The sequence below is a fragment of the Dunckerocampus dactyliophorus genome, chromosome 11 (genome assembly GCF_027744805.1).
Source record: "Dunckerocampus dactyliophorus isolate RoL2022-P2 chromosome 11, RoL_Ddac_1.1, whole genome shotgun sequence".
NCBI lineage: Eukaryota > Metazoa > Chordata > Actinopteri > Syngnathiformes > Syngnathidae > Dunckerocampus > Dunckerocampus dactyliophorus.
This window is the reverse complement of record NC_072829.1, coordinates 13,167,484-13,185,567: the sequence shown is the minus strand read 5'-3', so window position 1 is coordinate 13,185,567 and position 18,084 is coordinate 13,167,484. Positions and strand designations below refer to the sequence as shown.

At 44.0% G+C, this 18,084-nt stretch overlaps 1 protein-coding gene across 4 annotated transcripts in view; it reads right to left on the bottom strand.

The window, feature by feature from the left end:
* Nucleotides 1–18,084, bottom strand: part of LOC129189766 (uncharacterized) — a 69,261-nt gene that overhangs the window by 43,223 nt on the left and 7,954 nt on the right. For 2 of the 4 annotated variants that reach the window (XM_054791823.1, XM_054791822.1), the window contains exon 1: nt 255–17,391. The exons of the other annotated variants lie outside the window; for them this stretch is intronic. In XM_054791823.1, coding sequence (XP_054647798.1) covers nt 13,592–14,953 — 1,362 coding nt within the window. In that variant the 5' untranslated portion in view covers nt 14,954–17,391 and the 3' untranslated portion in view covers nt 255–13,591. Of the gene's footprint in view, nt 1–254; nt 17,392–18,084 lie in introns of those variants that run through there. 4 annotated transcript variants of the gene reach the window in all.

The following is an 18,084-nucleotide window of genomic DNA, read 5'->3' as shown; positions in this document are numbered from 1 at the left end:
ACAAAACACTTCCGGGCCTAGCCTTTGGGAAAAATACAACATCAAAACAATAACTAACAAATGACGCTGCTAAGACGGAAGTAGCAGGAGAGAAAAAAAGCTAAGCTAACAAAAAAAACACTGCTGAAAACCGAGCAGGTAAAAAGACTAACAAGAACGAAAGACACTGCTGAAAATCAAGCAGGAACAAACACACAAAGTATAACCAAAAATTACTACTGCAGAAAAACTAGCATGGCAATATACGTACTTACAAGGAGCAGGGTAGGGACGAACAGAGTGCTAAGCAACAGGAAGGTAACAACACTAGGAGTGAGCATGACAAAACAATACGGCAACAGGTAAGAGAAACTGCACGGTCTAAATAGTCCAGGTGAGTAATTGCTTGCAGGTGTGTCATGAGCTCCTACCCCATGAGCAGGAAGTGTGCTGCAACAGACAACAAGTAGAGGGCAGCAGAGCAGCACCACAACTCATGACACCTAGATTTCCTGTTTTTTGTAAGGCAATCAGGTGTAAATTAATTATGGATACAAACAAACAATTAAACAACATTTAATGGCAAATGCATTCACATTTCATTTGAATAAAACGATCCAACACTTCAGGTTGAACTAACATGAGGTTAACCTTTTCTGCTCTCATTTTCAATATTCAATAAATTTTCAATGAAAGTATAGTAAGTTCAGTAAGACCTGAGGTTACCCTGCACTGCTGCTGCAGCGGGAACGCTGAAAAGGTGGCCGGATGGTCAGCGTTGTGTGAAATCCCATGGCGTCTTAGTAGGTGGTCGGAGAGATTTGTTGTGTTGCTGTGGTATTTTACTTGACCTTTACATATCTACAAACATCAAGCGACGTATTTAGAACATCTTCCTCTTTGCAAAAGCCAAAGTGTTTCCACATGCTGGACCGCAATGGTGGCTCACCGACATGTCCTCTGCCATTCGCCGTGTTACGTTTTGTTGTCACAGACAGGCAGACTGAATCAAGTAACGTTTAACGTCTTTATCATTAAAAGTGCTTAAAAAAAAGAGAGAGACGTGTTTGTTTGGAGTTGGAGCGACATATGTGGTGTTGGTATTGCATTGCTGTTGTGTTCAGGTCAGAAAAAAGTTATAAAAGAGCGGTAGACTCTGTGTGACTCTGTGGGGAGCTACACCGTGCCGCCGTCTGCATGTAAAATAATTGCAGATTTTTCCATTTTTGCTGCTGTTGTTGATTTGTTTTTTTCTTTCGTTTTTAGAATGCACCACAATGGCCGTCGGGCTGTACTTCAGACACCCAGGGTTTATGATAATTATCTGTTTATTTGCCAAAGTAATCCCTGGTATTTTGTGTTGTGTGTTTCTGTTCTCATTGTTGTCTCCTGTTTACACTCTTATTTTGTCCCTCTGTTTCCTGTTGGGGGCTTTTAAGATATTCCTACTTTACACTCCGGCTGGACAGAGCTGAGGGCCTCATCTGTGTCTAGTTAGTAATTGGTAGTCTGTATGCATCTGGTTCAACAGTTCATTATGTTCAACCAAAAAATTAAGGACACCACCACCCGCTAGCATACAGAATGTTACCAACAGTGGTTTAAGAACAGACAAAAAAACATTACGAAAAATGTCTATATTTTTCACAATTACAAATTCAATTTCACAAAAATTGCTGGAAATTGGGCCACACGGTGGTCAAGTGGTTAGCATGTTGGCCAACACAGGAACAAGAACAGGAACTGGGTTCGATTCTCCCTTGGGCATTTCTGTGTGGGGTTTGCATGTTCTCCCCGTGTGCGCGTGGGTTTACTCCGGGTACTCCAGCTTCCTCCCACATTCCAAAAACATGCAGGTGAGGTTAATTGACGACTCTAAATTGGTATGAATGTGAGTGTGAATGGTTGTTTGTCTATATATGCCCTGCGATTGGCTGGCGACCAGTCCAGGGTGTACCCCGCCTGTCGCCCAAAGTCAGCTGGGATAGGCTCCAGCATGCCCCCGCGACCCTAATGAGGATAAAGCAGGATAGAAAATGGATGGATCGATGCTGGAAATTGTTCCCCCGGGCCGAATAAAATGAATGGTCACTCACTGCTGGCTGATATTCAAGTAGATTTCCGTAGCGCGTCCACACACACAAAAGCAATCTTAGGGAGACGATCAACAATTTACATTCATATTGTTGTTATGATGGCCTCTACATTCAGTGATGGCCGACGTTAATAGCTAGACTTAAACAAATCGCTATGATTAGCTGATAAACATAATGGTGCGTGCATGCGTGTTAATGCAGGTCAGCCGTAGTTTATGTTCTCAAAGTAGGAAGAGGGTGTGGTATCATGTCAGTTAGATTGAAATGCTTCCTGTTACAATTCACAATTCCAAATGACGGAAATGGAGTAGGAAGAAGCAAATCTTATTTAATCCTATGAATTGGAAATATGATCCTATGAAAATAAGATACATTTGAATATATTTGGTTACAACACCGGAGTAGGAAACTGGACAAACACATCCCAGAATGAAAGTACAAAGAGTCAAAACACTAGGTCCCCAACTTACGAACACAATTGGTTCCAGACGACCGTTCGCAAGTCGATTTGTTCGTAAGTCCAACAAAAGGTAATTGACCAACGATATAGGTACTACATGTACGTGTATACATATATGCGTATGTATGTAAATATGAATTTGGATGTAGTAGTAATATTAAACGAGAATAATGAATGAAAAAAAACAATAATAATAAAAATGATATAATAATACGTAATGATAAATGTTATTTACCTTTGAAGAGGAGTGGCCAAGCATACGTCGTTGGTGGTAGTGGTGAAGGTGGAGGAGGAGTTATTGAAAAGGACAAATTGTCGTCGTCGTTAGACTCTTCTAAAAGAGGTAGTGCTCTGTAGGTGGTGTAGAATTAAGCAGGCCTATTAACTCTTCATAAACTTTAATCACACGCTCTGTCCGGGTTGCATCGTACAGCTACAATTTAGCTTTCCATTTCTCCTTTACACTCTCTCCCAACCGTCTTCCTCTACCTGTTGGTCCCATTAGCAGTGTCACAGTACCCTCTACTGGTCAAGCATGTAGCAGTATAAATAAGGAGTTACTAAAATACATGAAAATATATACCAGTCAGCTTGCGTTCGTATCTCCGAATGTTCGCAAGTTGGATGTTCGTAAGTTGGGGACCTAGTGTGTAGCAGTTGCCGTGTATTTCAAGAAAGTTAAAGTCAAGTTTACGTACAAGTGACAGTTAAGCTTGTGTGAGTGAGAACAATCCATCTATTGTGTGTCTGCCTCTTCTAGTATTTTTCGATCACTGAGCAACTCTGATAGTGTGTCAAGAAGGCCTTTTATGAGAAGCTATTAGACTGAAAATACACTGAGATAGTAGACTGACTCTAAAGGTGTAATAAACCTTATCTAATCCTTTCAATGGTGCAAAAATAACTTTAAAATCTGTGGAATAAAATAATGACAGAAGTAATGTGTCTGGTGTATTAAAAATGGCCTATGAGAAAATGATAGTGGACAGCTCTCTTTACACCCATGACTAATGTAGATTATACAGTATATATATATACAGTCAAACTTGTCTATAGCGGCCACTAGGGGGAGTCTGCAAAAGTGGCCTCTATAGACAAGTGGCCTCCATAGACAGGTTGGCGTCCAGTTTGAATGTTGACCAGTAGAGGAAAAAAAAGAAAAAAAAGGGAAAATAATAATAATAATAATGACCAGTAGAGGGCACTGCGGATAAAAGTTGTACAGCACAACTAGGCTTGTTATTATCATGGTTCATGGTTTTAATTAATCCTGAACATGCATATGAGTCAAACAGTAGCACATCACATAGTACAATTCACAATTTTGCATGTCCAAAAGGGAGTAGGAAGAAGCAAAGCTTATTTAATCCTACCCCTCATCAGTTTCACATCAGTTTCAATACATTTATTCACCTCTTGTTCTTCCAAGTGTACTTTGTAGGTCTACATGACAATGTAGTGCAATCATAGCCAAGGTTTTTACTTACTAAAAGGAAGCTAGAGGCTTAATAATAACTGATAGAATATATCCACGACCCACAGAACAAAGCTGTGCTAGCAATGTCTTATGCTTGTTTTTAATATTTTACTTTTTATACGGCAGAGTTGTCATTACAGCTTTAGTTCATCAGGAAGTGACGGGAAGTGACGGTGGGCGTCCCGAGCAGGAGAGCTAGGCTCAGTGCTAGCTGTGAATTTCAAGAGAGTTGGGAAGTGTGTTTATGTTGGCGTGGATGTAAAGTCCTGCAGTGTTCTCCGCTGTTAATAAAGCCATTAAAGTGCATCGGCGACGTGAGTCTCTCCTTCCCCACAACAAGCGGCATTACAGTATTGACCAGTGCACACCAGGAAATAAACGGTGTAATTTCTTACAGGCATTGGCTGGACAGCTATGTAGTGGGGCTTGTTTAACCTTTGCCTTGTGGGCAAGCAGGAAGGAGAGACGATGCTGAGAGATGTGTGTGTGTTCTGAGCTGCTGTCTGGTGGCCGCGTTCAATAAATAAAGTTGGCAGAAGAAACAGAAGTTTCCTTCTTTGCTTCAGAGCTGAATAACACTGACAAGTTAACAGACTTGTAGCGAACGGAAAAGAAGACGGCTTTGTTTGTGTCGAATACAGAAGATAAGGACTTTGATGGATTTGTGGATGAGGATTGATCAAAAATAACGTGAGTACATTCTAAAATACTTCAATTAAGTACAACCGAACTCAGTTTTGCTCCCGCTGCCGCATGCATGCTAGCGTATGTTTTTTTTTTTTTTTTTTTTTTTTTTTTTTTATTGTAGCGTCGCTGGGAGCACGTCCTGTTCCCAGCCTACTTTGCGGTAATGTTTTGGTGCAAATGCTCTTAAAGTTACATGTTTGACCAGGAAATAGCAAGCTCAAAAGAAGATCTTGTGAATGATTGTGACTGAGCTAGGACTCAGTAATTAAAGTCTACACACGACAGCTTCATTGATTGAAAAACAAAACTTTTTCGTGCATGAAGCTTCTACTGGAGTCGGTAATTTGGCCGCTATATGCAGTCAGATATTGACCAAGGGAGACAAAATGGGTGGCCGCTGGCCGCGTTGGACAGGTGACTGCTATACACAGCGTCTATAACATGTAAATTTGCTGCGGGGGATTTTTCAGTGGCCGCTGTAGGCAGGTGGCCTTTCTATAAAGGTGGCCGCTAAGACAGGTTTGACTGTATTTAATGGCCCTTGATTGCATTTCACTTGGTTATTCTGAATCATGGCTGCTGAGAAGCCAAAGACAAAGAAGGGGAACTTCAAGACTGAGGTGGAAACCTTAGTTGGAGAGCTGGAGGCCCGCAAAAAACGGTGGCCGCTAAGACAGGTTTGAGTGTGTGTGTGTGTATATATATATATATATGTGTGTATATATAAAATGAATTATATATTTCATCACTTCAAAGAAAAGACATGAAAACAGGACATGTCCTGGGAAAACGGGACGTTTGGTCACCCAATCCCAAACGTTAATGAGGTTTTAAGTAGAGCTACAATATGCAAAAGCAAGAAGGGGGAATGAGACAAAAAGCACTTTGAAAAAGTAATTTATTGAAAACAACAATTAAACTGAAATAGGCTGTTTATCAGCTGATCAAAAGTTTAAGACCATCGCTCAAAAAATAACAAAAAACTCTCCAAACCAGGACAAAAATGCTCTCAATAGGACTCAGTAATGAGTAGCTCCACCGTTCTTGGGAATCACTTCAAAAATTGCTTTGGGCATGCTTGATGCGAGTGTTTCCAGGAGGTTAGTGGGAACATTGCTCCAAGTGGTGAAGATGGCTTCACGAAGAGCATCAACTGTCTGGAACTGATGGCTATTTTTATAAACTTCCCTTGCCATCCACCCCCAAATGTTCTCTATGGGATTTAAATGAGGGGAACATGGAGGATGGTCCAAAAGAGTGATATTATTCTCCCTGAAGAAGTCCTTGGTCAAGCGAGCATTGTGAACTGCAGCGTTGGCCTGTTGAAAAACCCAGCTGTTACCACACAAATGAGGGCCCTCAGTCATGAGAGATGCCCGCTGCAACATGTGCATGTAAGCATCCACTGCTTGACGACCCTGCACCACCTGAAGCTCCAGTGTTCCACTGAATGAAACAGCACCTTAGACCATGATGGACCCTCCTCCACTGTGCCCGGGTAGAAAACATCTCAGTTGGGATCTCCTTGTCATGCCAGTAATGTCGGAAGCCATCTGGACCGTCAAGGTTACATTTTTCTCATGAAAGAATAAAGTTTTTTTCCACCTTTCAATGTCCCATGTTTGATGCTCCCTGGCAAAGTCTAAACGGGCAGTTTTGTGGCATTGAAGGAGACAAAGTCTTTGAATTTGTTTTTTGTTTTTTTTAACCCCCGCAGATGCCATCTGATGGTTATTGCGCTGCAGTCGGCACCAGTAAGGGCCTTAATTTGGGTGGAAGACCGCCCCGTGTCTTGATGGACAGCCAATCGGATCGTCCGGCTCAGCGCAGGTGTGATTTTTTTGGGTCTACCACTTGACTTTTTTGTTCTATCATGCTCTTTAAAAAAATTTAGAATGTGTTTCTTACTGCTCCCAACCTCAGCAGCAATGGCACACTGCGGGAGGCATTGCTTATGCAGCTCGAGAATCCGACCACGTTAAAAAAGAGAAAGCTTCTTAGCTAGCTATAAGAATTTTGGCTTTTATAGCCTGTGGTGTTAAACTTTTGATCAGGTGATAAACAACCTATTTCAGTTTGTTTTTGTTGTTTAAATTACAAGTTCCAAATGTTTTTTTCTCTCACTCCCCCTTCTTGCTTTTGCATACAAGTATTGTAGCGCTACTTAAAACCTTATTACGATCCAAATGTGCAAAATGAAAATTCTAGCAATTTTTCCAACTGGTCTTAAGATTTTGATCAGGAGTGTATATGTATATTATATAAAAAAAAGATGTATTCATTTTTCATCACTTCAAAGAAATGACAGAACATGAAAACAGGACATGTCCTGGGAAAACCCAACCCCACTGTATTCTGCTACACTGCTTTTCGGGTTTCAGCATCTCTGTGCTCTGGTGATGCACTTGTCTCCTTTTTTCCTTGGCGGCATGACGTGATGTGATTTGGCAACGCATCAATGGTGAGTGACGTTTCAACAGGCTTCCTGGGTATCAGCACTTCTTTTCAGCACCTCTGCACTGTCCACGGCGGCAGCCGCTGGTGGAGTTAACTTGGCTCCTTGTTTTGTTGGCGTCTGAAATTATGTGAATATGGTGACACTTCATATTGACATTTCAGCGGCAGCTGGCTGCGTTTTTTTTTTGTTGTTTTTTTTTTTATGAATGCAATCAGATTGTTTAAAATGCTGTTGGAATACTGGAAGAATATTTGAAATGGAGTCAGAGTGAAGTTAGAATACCTTTCGAATGCTGTTCAGCTCTCTTTCACCTTTCTTCCCTCAGCTCTCAATGAAGGCGGTCACATCTTTCCCATCTCCTCTCCCTTATCTTCCCTGCTTTGCTTCTTACGTCTCGTTTAGTTCTATCTCATACTTTTAAGAGCCTCTCTCTGCACCGCTCTCTAAATCTAAATCATGAAATTGATCAACTGGTCAATTGACAAGATCTTCTTGAAGAGAAGCTCAGGTTCGGGGGAACCTGTCTGCTCTGACAGAACGTTCACGGCCAGATACGTGATTGATAGTTGGGGGAAGTGGAAGGTCATGTGCCTGCCGATTGTTTCCGTGGAGGACATCAAAGACGTCTACCTATTTGGAACTATGTTTAAAGGTCTGCTGCTGACTGGATTATGCACTGCCCCAGAATTCGTAAGGCAGAAGCAACGGATCAACGCGCCCCACAGCTGCCCGTCTGTGACTGCGAATCAAAACAAGGAAAACATATTGGTGCTCTTGGAGAAGTTTTCGGCTTTGCAAAGGCAGATGGATCGACAGAGAGAGCAGAATGGACCAACAGAGTAGCCGGGTCTATTGGAATGTAGCTACTCACACTAAACTAAATGTAACCCCCGCTGAATGCACTGTAGCTCTGGGTGGTGTAGGTCTCCTGAGCTCTGCGTTGTGTTTAATGGTGGTAATGAACAGGAGACTTGGAGCTTCTTGCAGACAGTGACACCGTTTATTCCTGGTGTGAGACAATGTGCACTGATCACTACCGTGAGGGTTGTTACAGACTCGGGTCACAGGGCTGATGAACTAAAATAAACATGAACAATGTATAATATGGATTACATAAACAATAATAAACACGTACCTGGTGTGAGACAATGTGCACTGATCACTACCGTGAGGGTTGTTACAGACTACAATGACAATGAGTTACATTAGCATCACAGCTAACAATACAATGGCATAGAGGAGCGCTCCTCTACTCACCTCGGGTCACAAGGCTGATGAACTAAAGCTGCAATTACACTCTGCCCTATATATATAGCCCACGAGTGAGAGAGGGCGCTATTGAGCCATTACTCCAACCACTGTTAGAACAAGTGGGATCACAAAAACCAAAGTAAACCTGTTACATACCCCCCTGCTGAATACCATTTGTTATTAAAACACATAAAAAAAAATACACATGAAAAAGAAGGGGAAAAAAATACCGACCAATACACAGTCTCCACAACATCCAAAGAACATTCCAGGCACCATACAAACACAAACAATGTCCATATACACAACATCTCCTTTCTTGTGCAACCGATGAGATCACATTTTTAGAAAATTACAGTCATAATACCCAGTCAATAGCACCATTCCAAAGGAAAGAATTAGTGTAGGAAAAAGTTGGCTTGTCACTACACACAGGGAACCCAAATGTGCCCATTACATATTACCCACATAACTGCAAAATCCACCCCAATACAGAAATTAATAAAGAGACTACTACTAAGAGAGAGACTACGAAGCGAAGACCCAACCTTCGCCTGCCTAATATATGGAATGAAAAGAGAGGGAAAAAAATGAATCACTGAAATTCCTACTGTAAGTACCAAATAAAGGCAACACCTAAGTCACCACTCCTGTACGCTGATGCGTGAACTCTATTAATCTGGTAACGGGTTTCAACAGTCTCCCTGCTCTGGACCTTACATTGCTTCTAACCCCCAAGTCAGACAGTCTAACTGAAGCACTGCAGTCGTCAAGAGCGGCAACTCTCAGAGTCAGATTATCTGGACATGGATGTAATATACATTGTCCACTATCAACTGCGACGGTGCTGATAGGTCGAGCACATTCCTCTTTTGCCACAGGGCAATCAAGGTCTGACTATTCATCCCTGGCACCGACGTATCAACCAAGAGGGCATGAGCTGAGTCACATTTCTGACCAATTTCCATGTCAGAGAGCTCCAGATCCCTTTCACGAGAGGACTCAGAAGGTAAGGTAGACACCCATGCCCTCGTCCTGTACTCAACAGAAGCAACCACCTTACTACATTCATCATGATCGACAGAGCTCAACATAGAGGACTTTCTCTCTGCTAGTGGAAACATGCTGGATCCTAAAGGTGTGGCTCTCTTCATTCACTCCAACCACAACATAGATTGTACTCTCCCAGCGGTCTGCTAACTTCCTCTTCCCGCGTTCCTCTTTATTGGCCAGCAACACTCGATCTCCAACAGTCACCGGTGCTCCTCGCACTCTCCGGTTATACAATTCAGTGTGCCGCTGTAACTGCTTGGACGCCACCGTCTGGGCGATGTTCATGGCTTCCAACAAATCGTTCTGGGCCATCTGACTCGGAAGGACAGAGCCAAATATGATGTCAACAGGGAGTCTCGGAACTCTTCCAAACATGAGCAGGAACGGAGCAAAGCCCGTTGTCTCATGGACCGTGCAGTTGTAGGCGAACGTGAGGGACTTCAAAGCTTCCGGCCATCTCTGCTTCACTCTGGAAGGAAGAGCTCGAATCATGTTTCCTAGAGTCCTGTTCATCCTTTCACAAGAACCATTTCCCATTGGATGGTAAGGCGTGGTATGGGTACACCAGCCACACTCAACAATTCAGCAATCAAAGCGCTCTCAAAATTGGCCCCTTGGTCAGAATGTAAACGTTTCGGGAAGCCATAGATGCCAAAGTAGTTGTTCCACAGTTGGTGTGCTACTGCCTTCGCAGACTGGTTAGGACACAAGAAAGCTTGTGCCATCTTCGTGAAATGGTCAGTGACAACAAGCACATCCAACGACCGATTAGCCGAGTCTTCAGCTGACCAGAAATCGATGCACACCAACGATGTTTTCTAGAGGTGCTCTTGCTTCCGGTTCTGGTGCTTTGCTCACCACACAGCGTCTGCAGTGCCTCACATACTCCACCACATCCTTGTGCAAGCCAAGCCAGTGGAATCTCTGCTTTGCAATATACCATGTGCGCTGTTGCCCTTGGTGCCCTGCTTCATCATGAACGCCTTGCAATACTCTGGAGCGCAGTGATGGTGGGACAATGTACAGGTAGCTCTTCCTTTTCATGACAGTGTTCTTTGCCACACGGTACAGGACACCGTTCCGCACTACCAATTTCCCCAAACTCTTCAACAGTCTGACCACTCCAGTTTGTTCTTTGGCCCGCTCCCTTCTTGAAGGTCTTCGACCGCGCTCCACGAAGAAGATCACTCTGCTGAGGATGCTGTCAGACCTCTGTTTCTCCCTCAGCAAGTCTTACTCTGCACCTTACTCTTCTCTGGTGTCTGCACAGTCTGAGGGAAATGGGGCAGCAAGAGAGCATGATGGCACACCTTTGCATCTGGCTGTGCGTGTGCATGCATGACCGCTGCAACTTCCTGAGATGTCATGGAACTGGAAACAACAGACTGATCACCGTCAATGTCTTTATCTGCTGGATGGGCTAAGTAACGGAAGGCTTCCTGTACCTCACGAATGCCCACTGCCGCTGCTTCAGCTAGCAAGTCCTCATATGGCACTCTGTTCAGACGATGGAGTGCACTGGATTGCACAAACGGCTCCCTGCTCAAAGCGTCAGCAACCACATTTCTGGGACCAGGGATGTACTTGATGTGAAACTGGAACGGTGCCAGCTTTGCAATCCAACTCTATTCACACGCATCCAGTCTGGGCTTGGACAAAATATACGTTAGCGGATTATTATCCGTCCACACAGTAAAGACATGGCCCCTCAACCAATGCTGGAACTTGTCACACACTGCCCACTTTAAGGCGAAAAACTCTAGCCTGTGTGCTGGATACCTGGACTGTGCATAACTGAGGGACTTACTGGCGAATGCGATGGGCCGTGCTGTCGACCCACCAGCCGGGACTTGTGACAGAACAGCACCTAGTCCATTACAAGAAGCATCGACTGACAGCAAGAATGGCTCATTGAAATTGGGGTAGGCCAAAGGGACCTGGTCCAACAGTGCCTGTTTCAAACATTCGAAGGCCCGGCCACACTCCTCGGTCCAGTCCTCATCACTTAACCTTCTCGGCAACTGTTGGCGCTTCCTTCCACTTCTACGAGGACCCTTGTTGCCGGTCGTCAGGCTGAATAGCGGCTTGGCAATCGCAGAACAATTCTCGATAAACTGCTGGTAGAACACCACCATTCCCAGGAATGTTCTGACTTTTTTTCGTGAGGGAACCATGGTACCTGGCTCCATGAGGTCGGACTCAGTTAGGGATGTTATGGCTGCCACTTTGTCCGGATCAGCACGAACTCCGTTAGCATCAACAATATGTCCTAAGAATCTCACAGATTTTTGCAGAAAATGGCACTTTCTTGGGGCAAGTTTGAGGTTGTGAGCCTTGAGCCGTCAAAACACCATCTCCAGCCTCTCAAGCGCCATATCTTCAGTAGGGGCGAACACCAAAACATCATCCAAATAACACAGCACACTAAGGAAGTTCTGATCTCCAAATATCTCTAGCATCATCCTCATAAACGTTGCAGGGCTATTGCACAGACCCTGAGGCATTCGATTGTACTCGTACAATCCGAAAGGTGACGTGAATGCGGTGTACTTTTTGTCATCTGGATGCATTTCAACGTTGTAGTACCCTGAAGTAAGGTCCATCGTTGAGAAATAGGCGTTACCACCTAGAGCAGCAAGTGCGTCAGCTGGGTGAGGGACGGGATGAGCGTCTTTTACTGTGTGAGTGTTGAGCCAGCGGAAATCGTTACAGACACATCACCAGACTTCTTCCAAACTAAAACCAAAGGTGATGCAAACTCACTGCTAGACTTCCTGATGATTTCCCGCTCCTCCATATCATTCAAGGCTTGCCTCACTTTCTCATACTGCGTTGGTGGTATACGTTGACATGGTAGTCGAAAGGGAGTCTTATCTACAACACGAATTCGATGGAGAAAGCCCACAGCCTTGCCACAATCAATCTTGTCTTTAGATAAGATGGCCTCATACTCGGCTATGAGGTCAACAAGTTGGTCTTTACAAGTCCGTGACACTTCACAAGCCTCAACGTCAATGTCAGAGAGTCCAATATTGTGTAAAACAGAATGTGGTGCATTTGTCGGATGTGGCTGTTCTAACCCCGGGGAGTCAGGCAAACTAGAGGCCCCTGTGGTCAGGCTATGCACGCCATGGTCAGTGAACATGTCGGCTACTGGTAACTGTACGTTCTGCTGTACAGTACACTGGAATGAAGAGGCCTGACACTTTCAGGAATATCAAAGCTCTCAATGGCCACACATGAATGTGCATCAGCCAGTTTAGCATTCCGCCTCAAAGTCACAGGCTTTTTTGGGATTAATTACTTTCAACGGCAGCCATCCCTCATCAGCAATCAATGCCACTGACCTCCCCACCATCACTGATCTTGGTTTCGACCTTGCGATAGTGGGACCCAACATGACTACGCTGCCAACAGGCAACTCACTCACTTGCTGTAGCTTGGCCCAGACCAAATGTTCAGTCCTTGGCTGCAAAGTGATAGCTCTCTTTAACTTCACAACACCAACCTTTTCTGAGACGCCTTTTCTGAGACGCTTTTCTGGACACTCCACTACATCAGCAACCAAACTCAACAGTACCCTCTGAGGGTCATTGTCGCATCCAGTTGGAGTGGAGCTGCAGACATTAAAACCCCTCTCCAACCTCAGATGGTGTACCAGGAACCTCAGTAGATTGCTGCCAATGATGAGACTATCAACCTGGCCCTCGGTCCAATCGGTCCAATCACCTTGCATCCATAAGCTTCCACTTCCAAGTCGCACACACCCATCGGTACAGTTTTCGAGCCTCCACATCCTATTAAGACAACATCAGTGGGTTCAAGGGCTGCGTCCTTAATCAAGTGTTATTCCACCAACTGAGGAAGGACAGTCACACTCAGTGTACAAGCCATCGAGCCCCTGTCAAGCATTGCTTTAACTGACACTTTCCCACCCAAAGTCACATTTCCATAAAACAGGTCGTCATGTGGTCGTAGTCGCTGAACATACCGAAGGACTGGTGTGCGTCCTTGTTGTTTTTCCTCACATACACTCTGGTAAATGGACTTTAAATCATCAACATTATCATCATTACCCTCTGGGGGATCACGATCAGGCCTAGCACTTGCCCCCTCCACATGCAGGCCGACTAGTTTTCCTCTTGCTTTGCTGCAGGTTCAGGAAACCTGTTGTCAACTTTTTGGGCTCCAGGACACTCGGCTCGTGTGTGATTAGGTGCAAAACATCCGAAACATAGCCGATTGGCTCTGCAGTGAGAATGAGTGTCGTGTCCAACATTCCCACAAATTAAACAAATGACAGGCGGCCTTACTACAGCTGCCTGACTCCGTCGGGTTTGCAAGGCTGGCCCGTCAACCCTCCTGGTCTGTTGTGGCCGCTGTGTCAGCACCTGCTCCAGCATGGCTATGATGCGATCAAGCCGATCAGCGGACCCCTCAACCTGTGGGTCTTTAGCTAGAGCACCGCCAGGCATGGAAGGTGATGTAATCTTATACTCGGGCGTCACATGATGCACTCGAGGACTCACTTCCTGCAGCTTAGATGTTATAGTTGTGACCCGCTTTGGCTGTACTGACAGTCTCTGGTTCCTACTGTGCTCTACAAGCTTTTCATGAACCTCACAAGCCGTCCACTGCTGCAATGGTTTACACTTAAATATCAAGGACAGTTCCGGGTTTGGACAGTGACGTATAAACATGGCGGTCAAGTCACGTGTCAAATTGTCAAACGTCTTGTTTTGCCTCCTTAAACAGTCCTCAGTCACTTCCATGGCTCTGTTCAACCTCAGCCAGTAGTCAAAGGAGTGTTCGCCAGCGTTGGGTAATGTGGCATAAAAGTCAGCTAGGGGCATACCGGTGCAGACTGTGTCACTAAAATGCTCCTTCAGTATTTCAAAGATGGGGTCTGGGCCTGCTGACAAGAGAACGGAGGGCTTACTGCGCACACCCACCCTAACCACTTCATGTGCCCTCCCCACCAACTTACTTAGCACTTCCTCAGCCTGTTTTGCCACTGGGAGCCCTTTCTTTCTCATGTAAGACATCATTATAGCCTCCCACTCCCAAACTGTGAGTGTGTCACTACCATCCCCTTTAAAACTGACTGGCTCCTTAATCTCAGATCTGACAACAACATTCACAAGTGAAGCATCGGGTGCTGCATTACTTGATGACCCCTGCACACTAGCACCCACTACACAGTTCAAGCGTGACTCAATGCAGGAAGCGATACTTTCACCAATGGAGAGGCCGATCTTAGACGCCATTCCAGCCAAAAACTCCTCAGACCCGTGGCTGTCGTCTAATTTTGATGCATGTGCAACATCCACACAAGTCACGCCACAGGAGCCATCTGTCGACAATGCAGGGTCCGGCCCAGGAGTAGATGAATCTGGGATAAACAAAAACCCACCCCTGCCCCTACCAGGTGCTGCTATTGGGGTGCATGGCATCATACCTCTTCCCCTCCCAAAAACATTATCACCTGCCATTTTAACACATACAAAAAGAAAAAAAAATGCACAGCAATAATTAGACTTTGACAGATTCTTTGACTCCACTACAAGAAGAAGAAAAAAAAACAAAAAAAAAAAACTAGCAAGTACCTCAAACAAAAGAAGCCGTAAGAACGAAAAACTGGTCACAGAAAAGGCATGAAATATGTCACTACTCACATACAAATGACTGATAGTGAATACAATCCACCATGTTCCATGAGCAACACCCCCATCTAGTGGCTAAACGACAGACTGTCACACTGTGGTCACCGTGACGAATGACGTAGATAGCGCAGCCTCGTGCAGCAATGGCGGCCCCCAGGAAGAAAACGTGTTTCGCTGCTTCGCCAGTGTAGAGAACGGGTCACGGCACCAATGTAACCCCCGCTGAATGCACTGTAGCTCTGGGTGGTGTAGGTCTCCTGAGCTCTGCGTTGTGTTTAATGGTGGTAATGAACAGGAGACTTGGAGCTTCTTGCAGACAGTGACACCGTTTATTCCTGGTGTGAGACAATGTGCACTGATCGTGCCTTGCTCGTGGATGTCTCCATAGCAACTGCAGTGTTATTGCGATGACACTCTGCGAACTGAGGCTCCAAGATTGGGCACATGTCAGGGGAGCTTCTTCGGGCCTACACACTCATGCATGCAAGGACTCTCACATGCGCATTCGCACACACATCCCTTCCCTTAGCCAACGCTGATCCTGGGATCACCTCCACTCCCTTCCCCCTCTCCCCCGGTGCAAGTCTTGTGTTCATGTTGTAAAAGGGTGCTTTTTTGTGCCTACGTAATGTATGCTGAGGTTTTTTGACAGTCCCACACTGTACTCCCCCATAGGAGTTTAGTTTGCTTTTGAGAATTTGCTGTTTTCTCGCCTTTTAGTCATTTTTAGACTTTTAGAGTAGCACTTGAGTACTTGTACTTTGAGTTTTGGACTTTATCGCCTGGCATTATTGTTAAATAAAGATTTAATTGAGCACGCCTGCTGCCATGTCTCTTAATCAGACAACAGCAAATCATGACAACCATAATTCATGAGTTATTTAACACTGGTTGAATGTAACTCATTTAGTTTTCCCTTCCAGTTGCTGAAGGTCAAAGGTGCTGGTGCTGGTGTCCGGGATGGTGGTTCCCTCTTCCTGCGTGCTGCGTGTCCCCTGGTCTGTAGTTTGTGTTTTTTTAGTTACCAACAAGTGTGTGTGTGTGGCTGTCACAAGTGACTCGGGTGACCAAATTCATTTGTTTGGGATCGCTCTCACCCAGATATGGACCCATCTATTACTAAGCCCCAGCACTGGCAAGGTTCCCCTTTAATGAAATCCATTTTTCTCAGTATTGTTAAACAATATAAAAAAATGACAAATATCTTATGTTATGCTAATTCAATTCCAATTGCTCTGACTATGAACGATTGTGTACTGTAATTAAATATTTGAACTATTTATGCTGTGAATAATTAATACATATTTATTCACTGGCTTGAACAAGCTGTTTGCAAATGTTATCTGTCAGGAAAAAAATGGATTTCAATGTGTTCTCAGAGTGGTTTACTCATTAATTTGTCACTGGACCAGCTTTCCTAATCAGCTTTCACAATGTAATGGGAACCGGACAGAAACTGAACTATAAAATGATCATTCTAACCCACTATTTACTAATAAAACAGAATGGAATGGTGACACTGAGTGCCGTAGTAATTGGGAAAATGTGTTGTTGGGGAAAATATGCTGGATTAGGACATCCATTATATATCAGCAACACGTATTACTATTGTAATGTGAAACAGAGCTCAGTGGTAGCTTTGAATTTCCTGTGACACAAAAACACTCACATTAAAAGCACACCAGTATTAAATTAGTGGACAAAAAGCTCAGTGTTCACTGGCTCCATAACAACAGCTCAGTCAGTTCCTCTGATAACATACCATCATGTTCACTGAAAATGTTTTTTGAACATTTGTAGTTTGCCTTTATTGTCACAACCTTTAGTGTAATGGCTGAAGAATGATTGCAATCTAGTTAAAATTCACATATAAACAAAAATAATATAAAATTATGCATTATATTAACTATAATGGTGTATAAGCCACACCGGTGTATAAGCCGTACCCACTAAATTTAGAGGAAAAAAGTTTTTTTTTTTCATCTGCTTGCTTTTCATTTGGCTGGTGATATGAAGTCAGATTGAAAACTTTGCTCGTAGTACTGAGCGCAGTACTTTTTGAGAAAACTACAGTGACAAGGTTGACAGATTATTTCCCTGTTTGCCATCACTGGATGTTCGCATGAATCACCAACTTCACACAGATCATTAAAAAATAATTAAATAATAAAGTCTTCCAGATCACTTACACACATACACAGTACACATAGAGCTTAATAATAAACAATGAATATAACAACTTCTGATTGAGCCATGTCAATTTCAGACTAAGATGTACTAATTTAAGCCCCACCCGTTTTGGTTAAACCACGCCCACTTTTGGTTTATGCCCCGCCCACTCCGAGTACACATACGGATACAGATAATTTAGATGGGTGAACAGATACAGATACAGATAGTGGTGTAGTCACTCATCAGTGGTAGTCAGTGTTAGATGGATAGATACTTTATTCATCTCCAAGAGAACAACACAGCATTTTATGTTTTGATGCTTTACTGCATCTGTATTTCTACTTATTCATGTACAGTGTACATGAGCGGCTATGACATGTGTGGCACTACGTACATTGCGTAAGGTTTATGTCCGGTCACTTGTAAAACTGCTGGATGTTACACACTATTTCTGCAGGAGTTATCCTCTGGACTTCATGAGAACCACGGTACAGTGGCACCTTTGTGGCCGCCATTGAGTCATCATGTGGTGCGTGAATCCCTGCGTAGATTCTCCTGGATGCAGGTACGTCCACGCTTTTATGTTACATTTCCTTTTTGTGTTTATTCATCATAGCAGGCTTTGCAATCTTGGCGGTATATTACTGTCGGATCTTACTGTTTCGAAATCTTCATTAAATTACTACTCATTACACTCAAGCCTCATTAGGACTCACTTACCTGTGTGTTAGAATTTGTGATAGTAGAACATTGTGTAATAAATGAAACAAGTAGTCCTAATTGCAAGA